General features: G+C 42.6%; 1 protein-coding gene across 1 annotated transcript in view; it reads left to right on the top strand.

Moving 5' to 3' along the window:
- The window catches only part of LOC110525591 (transmembrane protein 132C), a 203,284-nt gene that overhangs the window by 178,753 nt on the left and 10,386 nt on the right, over nt 1–14,145 (top strand). Inside the window, exon 6 of the mRNA XM_021605839.3 lies at nt 4,760–4,968. Coding sequence (XP_021461514.3) covers nt 4,760–4,968 — 209 coding nt within the window. The remainder of the gene's footprint in view (nt 1–4,759; nt 4,969–14,145) is intronic.

The following is a 14,145-nucleotide window of genomic DNA, read 5'->3' as shown; positions in this document are numbered from 1 at the left end:
GGCCATCCTAATTACAGGCACATTTATTATTAAGACATCCAATAGAGCTTCCTATAAGCCCAGTATGATAGTGTTAACTGACCATTGTAAAGAAAGAGGTAGCTACTCTGTTTACTCTGATGAGCTACAGGGAGGATGGAATTTTGGCCTTGTTTTTACACTCCACATCTAAAAGATGATTTTCTTCAAGTGTGTGTTAGAGGAAACTTTTTCTGTCGACTACTCTACCACATTAGCATTGTGTTGTCGGCTATAGTTAGAAAACTGAAGACCCTCCACACCTAGTGATTTTCTGAGAAAAAGAACAACCGCATATAAAGAGGTTGCTGATACAGGATGCCTGTGCTTTGAGTAGAAATGCATGTGTTTAATGTATAAACCGGTTGGAAGAAGAAGAGCTAGATTGTGTCAGTTCATTTCTAGTCATGAGTGTAAACATAACTACTTCATGTAATTTGGGCCTGGGGAATTGAAGGCAGTGTTAAGTAAACACAGGGTGCCACATCACCTGAATAATGAATCACTGTGCTCATTTCCTGCTGCTTTATTCACTCTGTAGCTTTATAATTACACTGAATCCTTTTAAAAGGATGCCTCATCTGACATTCTCCCTTAACCCCCGCTAGAGAATAACGCTACTCAAAAACAAATCTGTGTTGACAGGTACAGGAAAAAATTTGGCCATATTATCATTTTTTTTGCATATTTGTATACATACTTTTTTGGGGTGCATGGCTTTGACAGGCCTGCAAAAGGACTGATGAGACCCAATGTAGGCAAACGTGCCAGCCAGTAAAGAGAGTGGCGTATGTGAGCGGCCCACACTCTCCCCTGGTTCCAGATCAGTTCGGTGTCTCACTCTGTGCAGTATTTGTGGGTACACTGAGGTTATTAGTCTGACAGTAGTTGAGTTACCCTCTCCAGGAGGTGTTAGGCATTCTGCTCTGCAGAACGTGTGATGTTTGGGTTCTGTGTGTCCCCTCTCTCAGCCAGCCTCTGGCATCACTCATTAAAGATACTGGTGAGGGAGAATGATTGCTCACATTCAATCACTGTAGCTCCTCTGTTAGACCTAGCGTCTACACAAACCGCCCATGTAGGATTGGATTTTTTTTAAATGTTGACGAAACTGACGCAGGGAGCATGAAATCTTGCACCTCACCATGCACACGCTAGTCTAGGGTACATATTCTCACTTTGAATTACACAGTGAGAGCTAAAGAGAGTAGGAGAGAGCAAAGGAAACAGAATTGTCATCACAAATACCATTCCCTTTATCAGGCTGCCGTGATTGGTCTGACTCCATTGCTGTAACTACCCTTTGTTCATCCTTTGGCTTTACTCTGACAATCATGTATGTGGTATTTATGTGCTATTCTTTCCTATCGCCTCCTGCTTGAGATTGCTCAGATGAACCCATTGTTGTACTAGTTAACCCCGTTTAATCCATATCTCTGTCATCCATAAAGCTACAAACTATAGGTTGAGTCAGTGCAGAAGTACTATGACAGATGAGATCTGGGATATCAATCCTCCTCTCCCAGCTCCACTGAGCGCTGCTGTCACCACTAGAACCACTGCACTCAGGATAAATGATAGCTGTATAGACCAGTTCTCAGGAAAGCAACATCATCACTCATTCTTGTTTTCTCCACCTCTGATCTGTGTAGCGTGAAAGATACAAAATGTTTGGGACATTCTACATGTAACACAATAGCCTTGGTGTGAAAGTGAAACCAATAAAACTCTCAATCCCAGACCTGAAACATTATGTCTAATAACAGTCCTGGTCTGTAAGTGAAGGCATTGTTCATGAAGAGCACAAGTTCATTTAGATTGCCATTTCAGGTGCTTCACTCAATTAATTTTTATGAATTTAAGCACTTGTCTTTGAGGGGAGGGATCTGATTTATGTGGATTCCTGGTCTGTTTATTGCCATGTAGATGGGTTCCTCCAACCAGGGAGGGGGCACAGGAGGATTCACGGGTGCCCCTAGGTGCTGTGCTGATATGAGTGGCACGGCTGATGTGGACCGTGGGCTGCTTAATTGATTCTGTCAAGCCAACTCCTATATTCAACACCTAGGCCTGCCCACCGTCATGCTTCTCCAATCCCATCCCTCATATCTACCACTGATTGTATCTGTCTGGCGAGTCGTTCATTTCCTGGGCTAGATCCCGAGACAGCCTTAATGTCCTCCGTAAGTATTCTCCCGTTAGCTGCCTAATGTGTCTGATTAATGTGCCTCTGGATCCTCCTGGACGTTTATGATATCTTGAGGGATGAGTGTGACAGAGACTGTATAACTCACAGTGAAGTGGTCGCTTCCCTCCAGTCTTCTACAATACCAGCCTTCCCGTGTCAGCCTACTGAGGAGGAGGATGGTGAGTGTGTACGTTAAAGTATTGATTGTGAGTTAAGATGGCTGATAATGTGCCACTGGGGGCCAGTGTTAGTCCGTGTAATGTGTTAGGATGGCTGGACTTCATCTACCATGTCCTCCATAATTGTTTCTGCTCAGATTATTGTGAATTAGAGAAACCAGGTGCCATGGTGTTGTATGTGAATCAATCCCAGCACTCAGACAAGCTGTTAGGACATGTTGCTGTCCTCCACACTCACCCCTGACAGATGTAGGTTTAATATAATATTGCAGACAGTGATTATCTTTGCGGCCAAAGCACTGCTGTGAATCATAAAGCGTTGCATTGTGAGTGTGTGTGGGGGGGTGGGTGAGTGGGGGGGGTACATCAAATGGTACTTGAAGAAATGTTGCTTAGTGTCATTTTGTTTATCAGTGATGTTACAACCTTGATGTGCTATGCAGACCTGTTGTAAAGTTTCAACTCTAGTGAAATGGCTTTGACATTGTCTGTCGAAGGCACGTTACTCCAGAGAGAGAGAGAGAGAGAGAGAGAGAGAGAGAGAGAGAGAGAGAGAGAGAGAGAGAGAGAGAGAGAGAGAGAGAGAGAGAGAGAGAGAGAGAGAGAGAGAGAGAGAGAGAGAGAGAGAGAGAGAGAGAGAGAGAGAGAGAGAGAGAGAGAGAGAGAGAGAGAGAGAGAGAGAGAGAGAGAGAGAGAGAGAGAGAGAGAGAGAGAGAGAGACAATAGAGCCTGATAAGAAGTGAGGACTCCTTTGACATCTTTATCAGTCCAAACAGACTCACACATCAAGCTCTGACAGAGCAGAATCTGCTCAGTCTGTTGTGAAGAAGCAGAGTTTTAATAACTGTATTAGAAACCAGTAGCAATACAGCAATGCTGCCAGTCTTTGCAATAAAACAATTACATCATCATCCTCTTCATTATCAGTTGTAGAAATAGTAGTCCTAATATGTATTGGTTTAATACAGAATTACTATTCCCCAGACCAGGAAGAAACAATAAGACATAGTGTGGTGAGTTCACCTTACAAAGCAGCATGCTGAGCGAAGATATCCAGTGGTAAGAAATCCATTTGAGAATTGTCTAAAGCAGTACTTTGAAGGAAGCTCTGATAGTTGACTGTAGCCCTTGGGCTGCCCTACAGTGTACCCCAGACCTCCTTAGAAGGATTCATGTCAGGGAGAGCAAATAAGTAACAAAGGCTTGAAACCCAGAAAGGCTTGTGCTTTTGTTTGGTGAAAGTGAGGGAAGGACATGAGCAACAACAGGAGACATGGAGCATTGAGCAGGTGGGAGTCTGGGGTTCTATAGCTGCCTCAGACGAGCAGTGATGCAGGGAGAGGAGAGTTCGGGAAGAGCTGGGTATCTGTCACACAATCCCTTTTCCTTGAAGACACACTGTACGTTCTGTGAATGATGATTGCTTATTCATATCTTATATCTGGCAATAAAGAAGCAACTTGGAAATGGGAAAATATATTTTATGATTTCATCTCAATTCATCTCATTGAAGTAGTAAACTGCTAACGGGAGCTTTCTCAAAATACCTGCTTTCAAACTAGATCAATTCCCTACTCTGTATGCTTTTAGAAGTGTGTGAGTGTGTGTATGTTTGTGGCTGGGCAGGTGTGTGTGTGTGTGTGTGTGTGTGTGTGTGTGTGTGGGGGGGGGGGGGGGGGGGGGGGGTGTTCGATGCACTCCTGTAACTGCCGGCCACCCCTCTGAAGGCCCTTTGAGGTTTTGTGTGTATTTGTGGTGCTACATGGCTACATCATAGGGCTTTAAGAGAGGGAGGCTGGGTGTGGATCAAAGAGTAGTTGCTAGTGAAGGAGCGAGGTCAGCCAGCTAAAGCAATGAGGAGCTGTGAAGCCCTGCTTCTTTCAATGGCATGCAATTGGCCCAGTGATTTCCTCTAAAAGGCTATTTATGAAACAGATGATTTTGAGTTTGTCATGTTATCAGCGGAGACCTGCCTTCCTCTCTCTAGCTGCCATCTGTTGGTGCTGCATTTAGCCCCGGGGCATATCTAGGTCATCTAGGAGGCTGCTTTGCAACCCTCTATCCACACATTCAAAGATGTGCCCCTGCCCTCTTCTCTCCTTTTGTAGTTGGGAATAAATAGAGGGGATGGCAATAAATAATGCTGAGGGACACAACACTTTATCTGGCCTATAGTGCATCTCATTCTGTAAGGGTCGAGATAAAATACATCCTACAGTATAGTACAGTACAGCACAGTTTGGAAAGTGTGTGTGCGTGCCAGCATTGTCCGTTGAGTTGGGTTTGGCTGGTCCGGATGGTGCTGCTTTGTCTGGGTATCTCCTTTTGATACTTACACATGCTTCTCTCCCCCTCCTCTCCTATTCCTGTCCAGGTGTCAGACAGGTGTGACTATGTGTTTGTGAATGGGAAGGAGATGAAGGGCAAGGTGGGGATGATGGTGAACTTCACCTACAGCTACCTGAGTGCTCAGCTGGAGATGAACGTGTGGATCCCACGGCTGCCCCTCCAGATCGAGGTGTCTGACACAGAGCTCAGCCAGATCAAGGGGTGGAGGGTGCCCATCATGGCAAGCAGCCAAAGGTATGTGTCCCTCTTCCCCTTCCATAGAATCACATAGGCTCTTATTCATGCATGCTGTCCTAGCCAGATAAGTGGACAGAACATGGGAAATGGGGATGATTGAAAGAGCATGCAGAACAGCTCTTATCGTAGACATAAGATACCTTGTTCTGCACTTTGTATGAACACGATTAATATACAAATGCCTGCCATATTTATCTCCAACCAACATGATTTTCTGGCAGTATAGGATCTTGTTGTGTGCTATTGACAAATACATCATTTGTGTCCAAGTTGACATCAATTTAAAATGTCTTAGTTATTAAGTCCCCATATGGCGATGCCAAAAAGTCCCACCTGTTTGCTCTCTGTTTCGACTCTCTAAGAGGAGCTGAATTGAAGTGTGAGGTTTCAGACCCCACATTTGCATAGGGAGTGACGTGTCATGTTTTCTGGCCTATCCAGACAAAGAATAAAATGATCTCTTCCACTGAGCGAGTGAGCTCAGCTTGAGAGACAGCAAATGAACGGTGACCGTCTAGCGAGTCCAGACATTGTGGTTTCATCTCACTGGGATATTCTCAGCTGGATTTAGAGCTCTCGACATGAAAAAAATAGTAAATCATTTCATATAATTTAAACAAGATCACTTTCTCTTGATCACCTGCTTAAAGCTGAAGTTGCAAGGAGTTTGACCACATTTTAATGTTGTCTTTGTACCGCTCAGTGGACGCTTAGGAGACAATTAGCTGTCAACAGTTATATCAAATAGTGCCAATACTGTCACTAAGTATGATCATATTTATTTTACAGTTATAAGAAATGTGACATTTTATTGTAAGTTGTTTATAATTTGTTTGTTACTATGCTTAGAAAGCACTTCAGTAATTTCAAGCCTTATTGACAAACTTTTGTTGTATAGGAAAACAACCATGCTTGAGCTTGTGTCTTCAAAAATTAGTACACCTCAGCAATTTATTTAAAAAATACCAGAAAGGTGAGTTCCCGAGCTTTCTAAAGCTATGCAACATTACCAGTTATTGTTTATAGACATCATAAAAAATGATTATGTTTGAGTATGTCTATTTAGGCAGAAATCTAAATGTTGTCCTATCATTCAACTTGAAGTGCAATGTTGTTTTTAGAATTGAATGACCCTGTACCAGTGCCTCTTGCCCCTCTATATTAAGTATATTCTCCTGTGTGTAGTATTGTGTACAGTGGGAGCTCTGATCACACTGACTGTATTGGATTGCCGTCATGGTGGGCTCACACAGGGTAATGAGGGCTGTGTTGTGTTGGACACAACTACCATGGTTGCTTCTGGCTCACTGCAGGGCCTGAAATTATTAGAGCTGTCTGAAGGTCACCCCTCTCTCCCCCGAGGCCTCGTCTCCAATAGCACCTTACCCACCATTCTGCTGGCCTCACACTCTTTGACACCCATCAATGGAGGGAGCAGACATAGGTCAACATACTATAATTAGTACTGGACATGTTCACTATTGGACCTCTCTCTCACCTGCCAGCCTGGACATGAAGGCGTCTGGCTCCTTTATAATTAGCTGTTATCTTATTCAACATTTTCACTAACTGAGGTGAGAGACATATAGTTTGGATTTGTGGGGGCTTGTTGTGTTGTGTTGTTTTCCTATTGTGTGTTGGTATGCCCCTATCAGCAGGGACAGTCCATTTCTGTTGTACTTGTTGATGAGTGTGTTTGGTCTGGCATGGAAGCTGACAGACCGCTGGGAGTTTGTTTCCTCCCTCTCCTCCTCTCATCTTTGTTTATCAGGGAATAACAGGCGTAACCTTGCAAAATAGCGGGGTGACTGGTGACGAGAGCGGGCACCGGGCACACGTCCACAGTCCAAGGAACCCACAGAGCACGGGCCCATTCAGAGCCTCAGTACCAAGAGAAGGGACCTGCCTTCGTCAGATAGGCTGCTAAGTGAGCCACAGAGACAAGACAGAGAGAGAGAGAGAGAGACCATTGGGATCCAGATTATGTGTGTCCAGGCCTGGGAGTGGGATGCTTGCCAGAATGCTAGCTCCACAGTCTTGCATTTGCGGGGTTTGCCTCCCCCTCCTAGCAGCCCCAATCAAAACATGGACAAGATAAGTGTTTACAGGCAGGCACATGAATGAATTCCCCTCGCTCAGGGATACAAGTGTGCTCTCTGTGAGGGATGTGCAACATGTCATGATGATTTTCTTCTCATGGCAATGTTTCCTTTGTTCCGGGACCGGGTAGCGTTTGTGAAGGGTTCTTATGTTCTGTTTTAAGAACATCTGCATGTTTCTTATTATATAAGTGAGTGTATGTTTTCCTCAAATGCTGAACTTGCCAAAACAATGTCACTAACTGTCCTCTTTCGACATTACAATTTGGACACGGTCTCTCCCCCGGGGGGAGAGATGTGTTGGCCAGAGAACTGATCTCTCTTGCCTGTCTGACTGCCTGCTCCCCGCCTGCCCTGGTATGTCTCTCCCATTCTGGTACAGGTGCACTCGCCACTCTCGCTCTCCCCATAGTTTTGCTCACCTACATCATATTCATACATCACTGACTTCTTATTGATCTGCTGTTGGACTAGTTGATTAGTGACTCTTAGGACAATAAACGTACATGTTGCTGTTGTTCATTTTGCTGTTGTCTACCCTTGGCTTTTACAATGTTGGCGATACTTTTCTAACCCATTGCTCAATGAATGACAAAATATATGACTGTTTCTCCCTCGAGTTTTGTGAGAAACCCCACGCTTGCTCCTAAATGCACGTGAGAACTATGCACATTTCTCCCAAACAATATGGGAGAAATCGGACTCTTGCGCTCACATGTCAGGACTGTTCTCTTGGTACTTAACCAGTCAGGACTATTCTCTTAGTACTTAACCATGTCTCTCGGTTTTACACATCTCCTGAAATATGTTACGTTAAAGATTCTGGTGACTATGGATTCTCGTTCAAGTGCTGTCTGTAAAATCCAAATGTTGTAACCCTCGACCTAGACTTGCCATTATCTTGCTGCTTCTATGGTCTGGAAATGTGCAATCTAACCCAGGTCCTGACATTCTTACCCCTGCCAAATTAAGTAGTCAGAGTGGCCTGAAGTTTTTGCATATGAATGCAAGAAGTCTTCTGCCGAAGCTTGATTTTGTGAATATATGGATAAAAACGGCCGACCATGATGTATTTATGCTTTCTGAAACCTGGCTACAAAACTCTATTACAGGCAAAAAATAGTGGCATAAATGCTACAATGTTTTTCGTACAGATCATAAATCTGAGGGTGGTGTTGCTGTATATGTAAAAGACAAGTTCTCGGTGGTCATTCTGACTTCTGTTACTAAACTTAAGCAATTTGAATATCTGTCTTTGAACCTAAACCTTGGCTCATCTTTAAATATTGTTGTATCTTGTTGTTATTGACCTCCATCTGCTACTGTTGGCTCTCTGGATTGTATTTTTGAATTGTTATCACAGCATGTCAACTCTGAGTTTGTCTGGATGGGTGATCTGAATCAGGACTGGTTGACATCTAGCTCTGATCAACTCTAAATTCTATGCAATACCTATAATCGCACTCAGATTGTCAACAGTATAACTAAGTTGAATATAAAATATCCTCTGAAATCCTCTTTGATTGATTTGATCCTAACCAATACTCGTCATCGTTTTAATGCTTCTGGTATTTTTGCAAATGACATAAGTGATCACTGTGCTATTGCCTGTGTGAGAGATGGTAAAATTCCTAAGAAATCTCCATGTCATTATGAAAAGAAACAGGAAGCGGTTTGATATTCAAGGTTTTATACATGATGTATCTAGCACTGAATGGAATAGAATGGAATTAATCCCTGATGTTGAACTACTCTTTTCCACAACACATTCCAGGATGTATGCAATAGTCCCTTTAAATAAATGCAGGATTAAAGGCAAAGAGAACGCTTGGTTTACTAAGAAACTTACTAAAATCATAAGGGAACAAAATGCTATGTGGGCTAAAGCAAGAGGGACTGCTTCGGCAGATGATTGGATGGCTTTTAAATGTCTTCGAAATATGGGTTTGGCTATGATCCATAAATTGAAAGCAGACCACTACCTGAAAACTACTTCAGATAATTTAAATAATCCATCCAAATTCTGGCAAGTAGTGAAGGGTTTGGAGTGCAAAAAAGATACACAGCTTCCCAAACAATTGTTGGTCGACACACAGATTGTAACTGAGAGAACTTCCGTTCTGAAAGCCTTGAATCAGCATTTTTTTTCATAGATGCAGGCAGTTTATTTGAAAAGGCCAAAGGTATAATTGACCCCCCTATGAATTTACCTGACACCCCTGTGCACTCCTTCACCAGGTTCTCCTTTTCATCCTTCTCTGTTTCAGAAGTGTGTAAAGCCTTGAAAGAAATTGTTGGAAAGAAGTCCCCTGGCCCTGATGAACTAGACCCCCACTTCCTGCACCTAGCTGCAGACATCCTTGCTCCCCCTTAACATGTATTTTTAACCTTTAAGCTTGATGTTAAGGAAATCTCCATGTTATGGAAATCTGCTTTCGTACTGCCTCTCCTGAAAGGTGGAGATCATTCGCTACTTGACAACTTCAACCCATATCAAAATTCTCTGTATTGTCAAAGGTACTGGAGTTCTTAGTTATTAGGCAGCTAAAGGCCTACTTCCAAGAAAACAACATCTAAATAGAATGCAATCAGGTTTTAGGTCTGGCAGCACTGTTTCAGCAACATTGAAGGTTTTAAATGACATTCACTGTGCTCTTGACAAGAAGTTACATTGTGTGTCTGTCTTTATTGATTTGTCGAAGGCGTTTGACACCGTGGACCATGCTGTGTTAGTGCAAAGGTTAAAATGTTGTGGAATTACTGGGCATGCTCTATATTGGTTTATAAATTACCTATCAAATCGCATACAAAGTGTACTGGCAGATGGTTGTAAATCTGAGTTCATAGAGGAGTGCTCAGGTGTTCCGCAAGGTTCTATTTTTGGCCCACTGTTGTTCATTGTGTATATCAACAACATTGGGGATCTTATTGAAACAGCGGATGTTAATTTTTATGCAGATGATACTGTTCTTTATTCAAGAGGTAGTAGTTTATCTTTAGCTTTTGAAAATGCCCAAAGAGCATTTAACATCATACAACAGAATCTGTATGATTTAAAGCTCAATCTAAATTTGTGTAAAATAAAATGCATGGTATTTTCAAATGCCAGGCATGTTACTAATCATGTCATTGCTACAATGGCTGGACATACTATAGAAAGTTACAGCAAGTTAAAGTGTACAAATATTTGGGTGTGTAGGTTGATGATAAGCTGAGCTTCACTGTGCATGTAGAGAACTTGATAAGGAAGCTCAAGCTGAGAATAGGATTTTATTACCGGCATAAGGCTTGTTTTTCTTTGGAGGCCAGGAAAGAGCTGGTACGATGTACATTACTGGCGGTTCTAGATTTTAGTAATGATATATACATGCAGGCCTCAACCACTACCCTGAGAGCACTTGATTCAGAGTATCATGCAGGTTTTTCGGGTTCATTACAAATCAAAAACGTTTAACACATCATTGTGATTTCTACAGCGCTGTGGCTGGTCATCATTGACCTTGCGTAGGCTTAAACACTGGTATACACTGATTTATAAGGCCATATTGGGTAAAATGGCATTTTAATGCCAGTTCTTTTTTAATCAGGTCGGTAAATTATGGTCCCATTCTCATTTGCTTCTAACAGTATAAAAAATTAGAACAGGTCATGGTAGAAAGAGTTTTAGTTACTCAGCTCCGTGGTCCTGGAATTCTCTCCTGAACAGTTTAAAATTTGATGATCTAGTTTGATCTAGTTGGTGGAGTTTAAACACTTGATCGATGTATATATCATAGAAGAGTGTAATTGTCTTTAGGACAGCTGATTTTTAGTCAAGACTTTCGTGTTTTTTAACATAATTGTTGTTCTGTATGTGTGTTTATAGTTTTGTTAGTGTATGTAAGTTGTTTCGCCTGACACGTTGTTCCCCCTGCTGCTATTGGACCAGGTCTCTCTTGGAAAAGAGATGTTATCTCAATGAGAAAAACCTGTATTAATAAAGGTGAAAAATATATATAAATAAATAAGCGGCTGGTAGTCTAGCAATTAAGAGCTCTTTCCCCAATCACATCCTCACTCTGCACCAATTCCATCTTCACACTGCCCAATCACATCCTCACACGGCCCCAAACACATCCTCTCTCTTCCCCAATCACATCCTCACTCTGCTCCAATCACATCCTCCCACTCTGCCCCAAACACATCCTCCCACTCTATCCCAATCAAATCCCCCCACTCTGCTCCAATCACATCCTCCCACTTTGCCCCAAACACATCCCCCCACTCTGCCCCAATCAAATTCTCCCACTCTGCCACAATCACATCCTCACTCTCTGCCCATACTCTAGACTGGAGCTAGTCACTATCCAGACCCGGGTCCTAGGAGCTGGAAGACCCTCACTGTAGAGAGTTTGAGTGGATGAAATTACAGTAATTTGTCAATAAATTAGATAAGCTGAACCATAGCCACAGTTAAGTTGGAAATGTCACGCTACAGTGTAAAAAAAAAGGCAGACAGGCTTTTGCAGTTCTTTATTCACTTTTCTTTTCATATTATTTCTTACTGAAGACTAATTCCTTGATTTGAGTGCTTGTGCATGTGAAATAACCCTCGTCCTGAAATCCCTCTTATCTTGTCAGTGGAAGTTCTGTGCCTTAACTCTTCTACTCAAGGCTGATCTCTAACACTCTCAGCTCACGTCTTCATTGCCAGACCCTAAATAGAGACAATGAGAGAGGATAATCACAAGAATAACATTTCAAGTGAATAACTCTTTTCTCTCCCATCATGATATCAAACCTTGTGTGTGTGTGCATGTGTGTTTGCGTGCATATGTGTCCGTGCATGTGTGTGTGTGTGTTTATGGCCAGACATGAGGTGATTAGGTGATGAGGCAGCAGGACAGGCGAAGCCCTGTGATTATTACACTGTTGACGACTCACATTCTTGCTGTGAGATGTTACCCCACTCTTCCACCAAGGCACCTGCAAGTTCCTGGACATTTCTGGGGGGAATGGCACTAGCCCTCACCCTCTGATCCAACAGGTCCCAGACGTGCTCAATGGATTGAGATCCGGGCTCTTCGCTGGGCATGGCAGAACACTGACATTCCTATCTGGCAGGAAATCACGCACAGAACGAGCAGTATGGCTGGTGGCATTGTCATGGCGGAGGGTCATGTCAGGAAGAGCCTGCATGAAGGGTACCACATCAGGGAGGAGGATGTCTTCCCTGTAATGCACAGTTGAGATTGCCTGCAATGACAACAAGCTCAGTCCGATGATGCTGTGACACACCGCCTCAGACGGACCCTCCACCTCCAAATCAATCCCGCTCCAGAGTACAGGCCTCGGTGTAATGCTCATTCCTTCGACAATAAACGTGGATCCTCCCATCACCCCTGGTGAGACAAAACCGTGACTCATCAGTGAAAAGCACTTTTTGCCAGTCCTGTCTGTTCCAGCAACGGTGAGTTTGTACCCACAGGCTATGTTGTTGCTGGTGATGTCTGGTGAGGTCAGCTGTCCGTCCTGTCTCCCTGTAGTGCTGTCTTAGGCGTCTCACAGTACAGACATTGCAATTTATTGCCCTGGCCACATCTGCAGTCTTCATGCCTCCTTGCAGCATGCCTAAGGCACGTTCACACAGATGAGCAGGGACGCTGGGCATCTTTCTTTTGGTGTTTTTCAGAGTCAGTAGAAAGGCCTCTAGTGTCCTAAGTTTTCATAACTATGACTTTAATTGCCTACCGTCTGTAATTAACAACCGTTCCACAGATGCATGTTCATTAATTGTTTATGGTTCATTAAACAAGCATGGGAAACAGTGTTTAAATCCTTTACAATGAAAAAATTTGAAATTATTTAGATTTTTCCTAATTATCTTTGAAAGACATTGTCCTGAAAAAGGGACATTTCTTTTTTTGCTGAGTTTATTTATCTCACTAGAAGTGTGCTATGTATCTAAGACATACAATTACTTGTTTAAAGCAACTTTACAGGTGAATTCCACGAAGGCAACATTGTAACCTTGTACAGTGCCTTGCGAAAGTATTCGGCCCCCTTGAACTTTGCGACCTTTTGCCACATTTCAGGCTTCAAGCATAAAGATATAAAACTGTATTTTTTTGTGAAGAATCAACAAGTGGGACACAATCATGAAGTGGAACGACATTTATTGAATATTTCAAACTTTTTTAACAAATCAAAAACTGAAAAATTGGGCGTGCAAAATTATTCAGCCCCTTTACTTTCAGTGCAGCAAACTCTCTCCAGAAGTTCAGTGAGGATCTCTGAATGATCCAATGTTGACCTAAATGACTAATGATGATAAATACAATCCACCTGTGTGTAATCAAGTCTCCGTATAAATGCACCTGCACTGTGATAGTCTCAGAGGTCCGTTAAAAGCGCAGAGAGCATCATGAAGAACAAGGAACACACCAGGCAGGTCCGAGATACTGTTGTTTATTTTATTTTTATTTTTATTTTACCTTTATTTAACCAGGTAGGCAAGTTGAGAACAAGTTCTCATTTACAATTGCGACCTGGCCAAGATAAAGCAAAGCAGTTCGACAGATACAACGACACAGAGTTACACATGGAGTAAAACAAACATACAGTCAATAATACAGTATAAACAAGTCTATATACAATGTGATCAAATGAGGTGAGAAGGGAGGTAAAGGCAAAAAAGGCCATGGTGGCAAGGTAAATACAATATAGCAAGTAAAACACTGGAATGGTAGTTTTGCAATGGAAGAATGTGCAAAGTAGAAATAAAAATAATGGGGTGCAAAGGAGCAAAATAAATAAATAAATTAAATACAGTTGGGAAAGAGGTAGTTGTTAGGGCTAAATTATAGGTGGGCTATGTACAGGTGCAGTAATCTGTGAGCTGCTCTGACAGTTGGTGCTTAAAGCTAGTGAGGGAGATAAGTGTTTCCAGTTTCAGAGATTTTTGTAGTTCGTTCCAGTCATTGGCAGCAGAGAACTGGAAAGAGAGGCGGCCAAAGAAAGAATTGGTTTTGGGGGTGACTAGAGAGATATACCTGCTGGAGCGTGTGCTACAGGTGGGAGATGCTATGGTGACCAG

The sequence above is a fragment of the Oncorhynchus mykiss genome, chromosome 6 (assembly GCF_057628025.1).
Source record: "Oncorhynchus mykiss isolate SJ-2025 chromosome 6, ASM5762802v1, whole genome shotgun sequence".
Taxonomy (NCBI): domain Eukaryota; kingdom Metazoa; phylum Chordata; class Actinopteri; order Salmoniformes; family Salmonidae; genus Oncorhynchus; species Oncorhynchus mykiss.
Note: the sequence above shows the minus strand (reverse complement) of the source record. Positions and strands in the feature narration are given on the sequence as shown.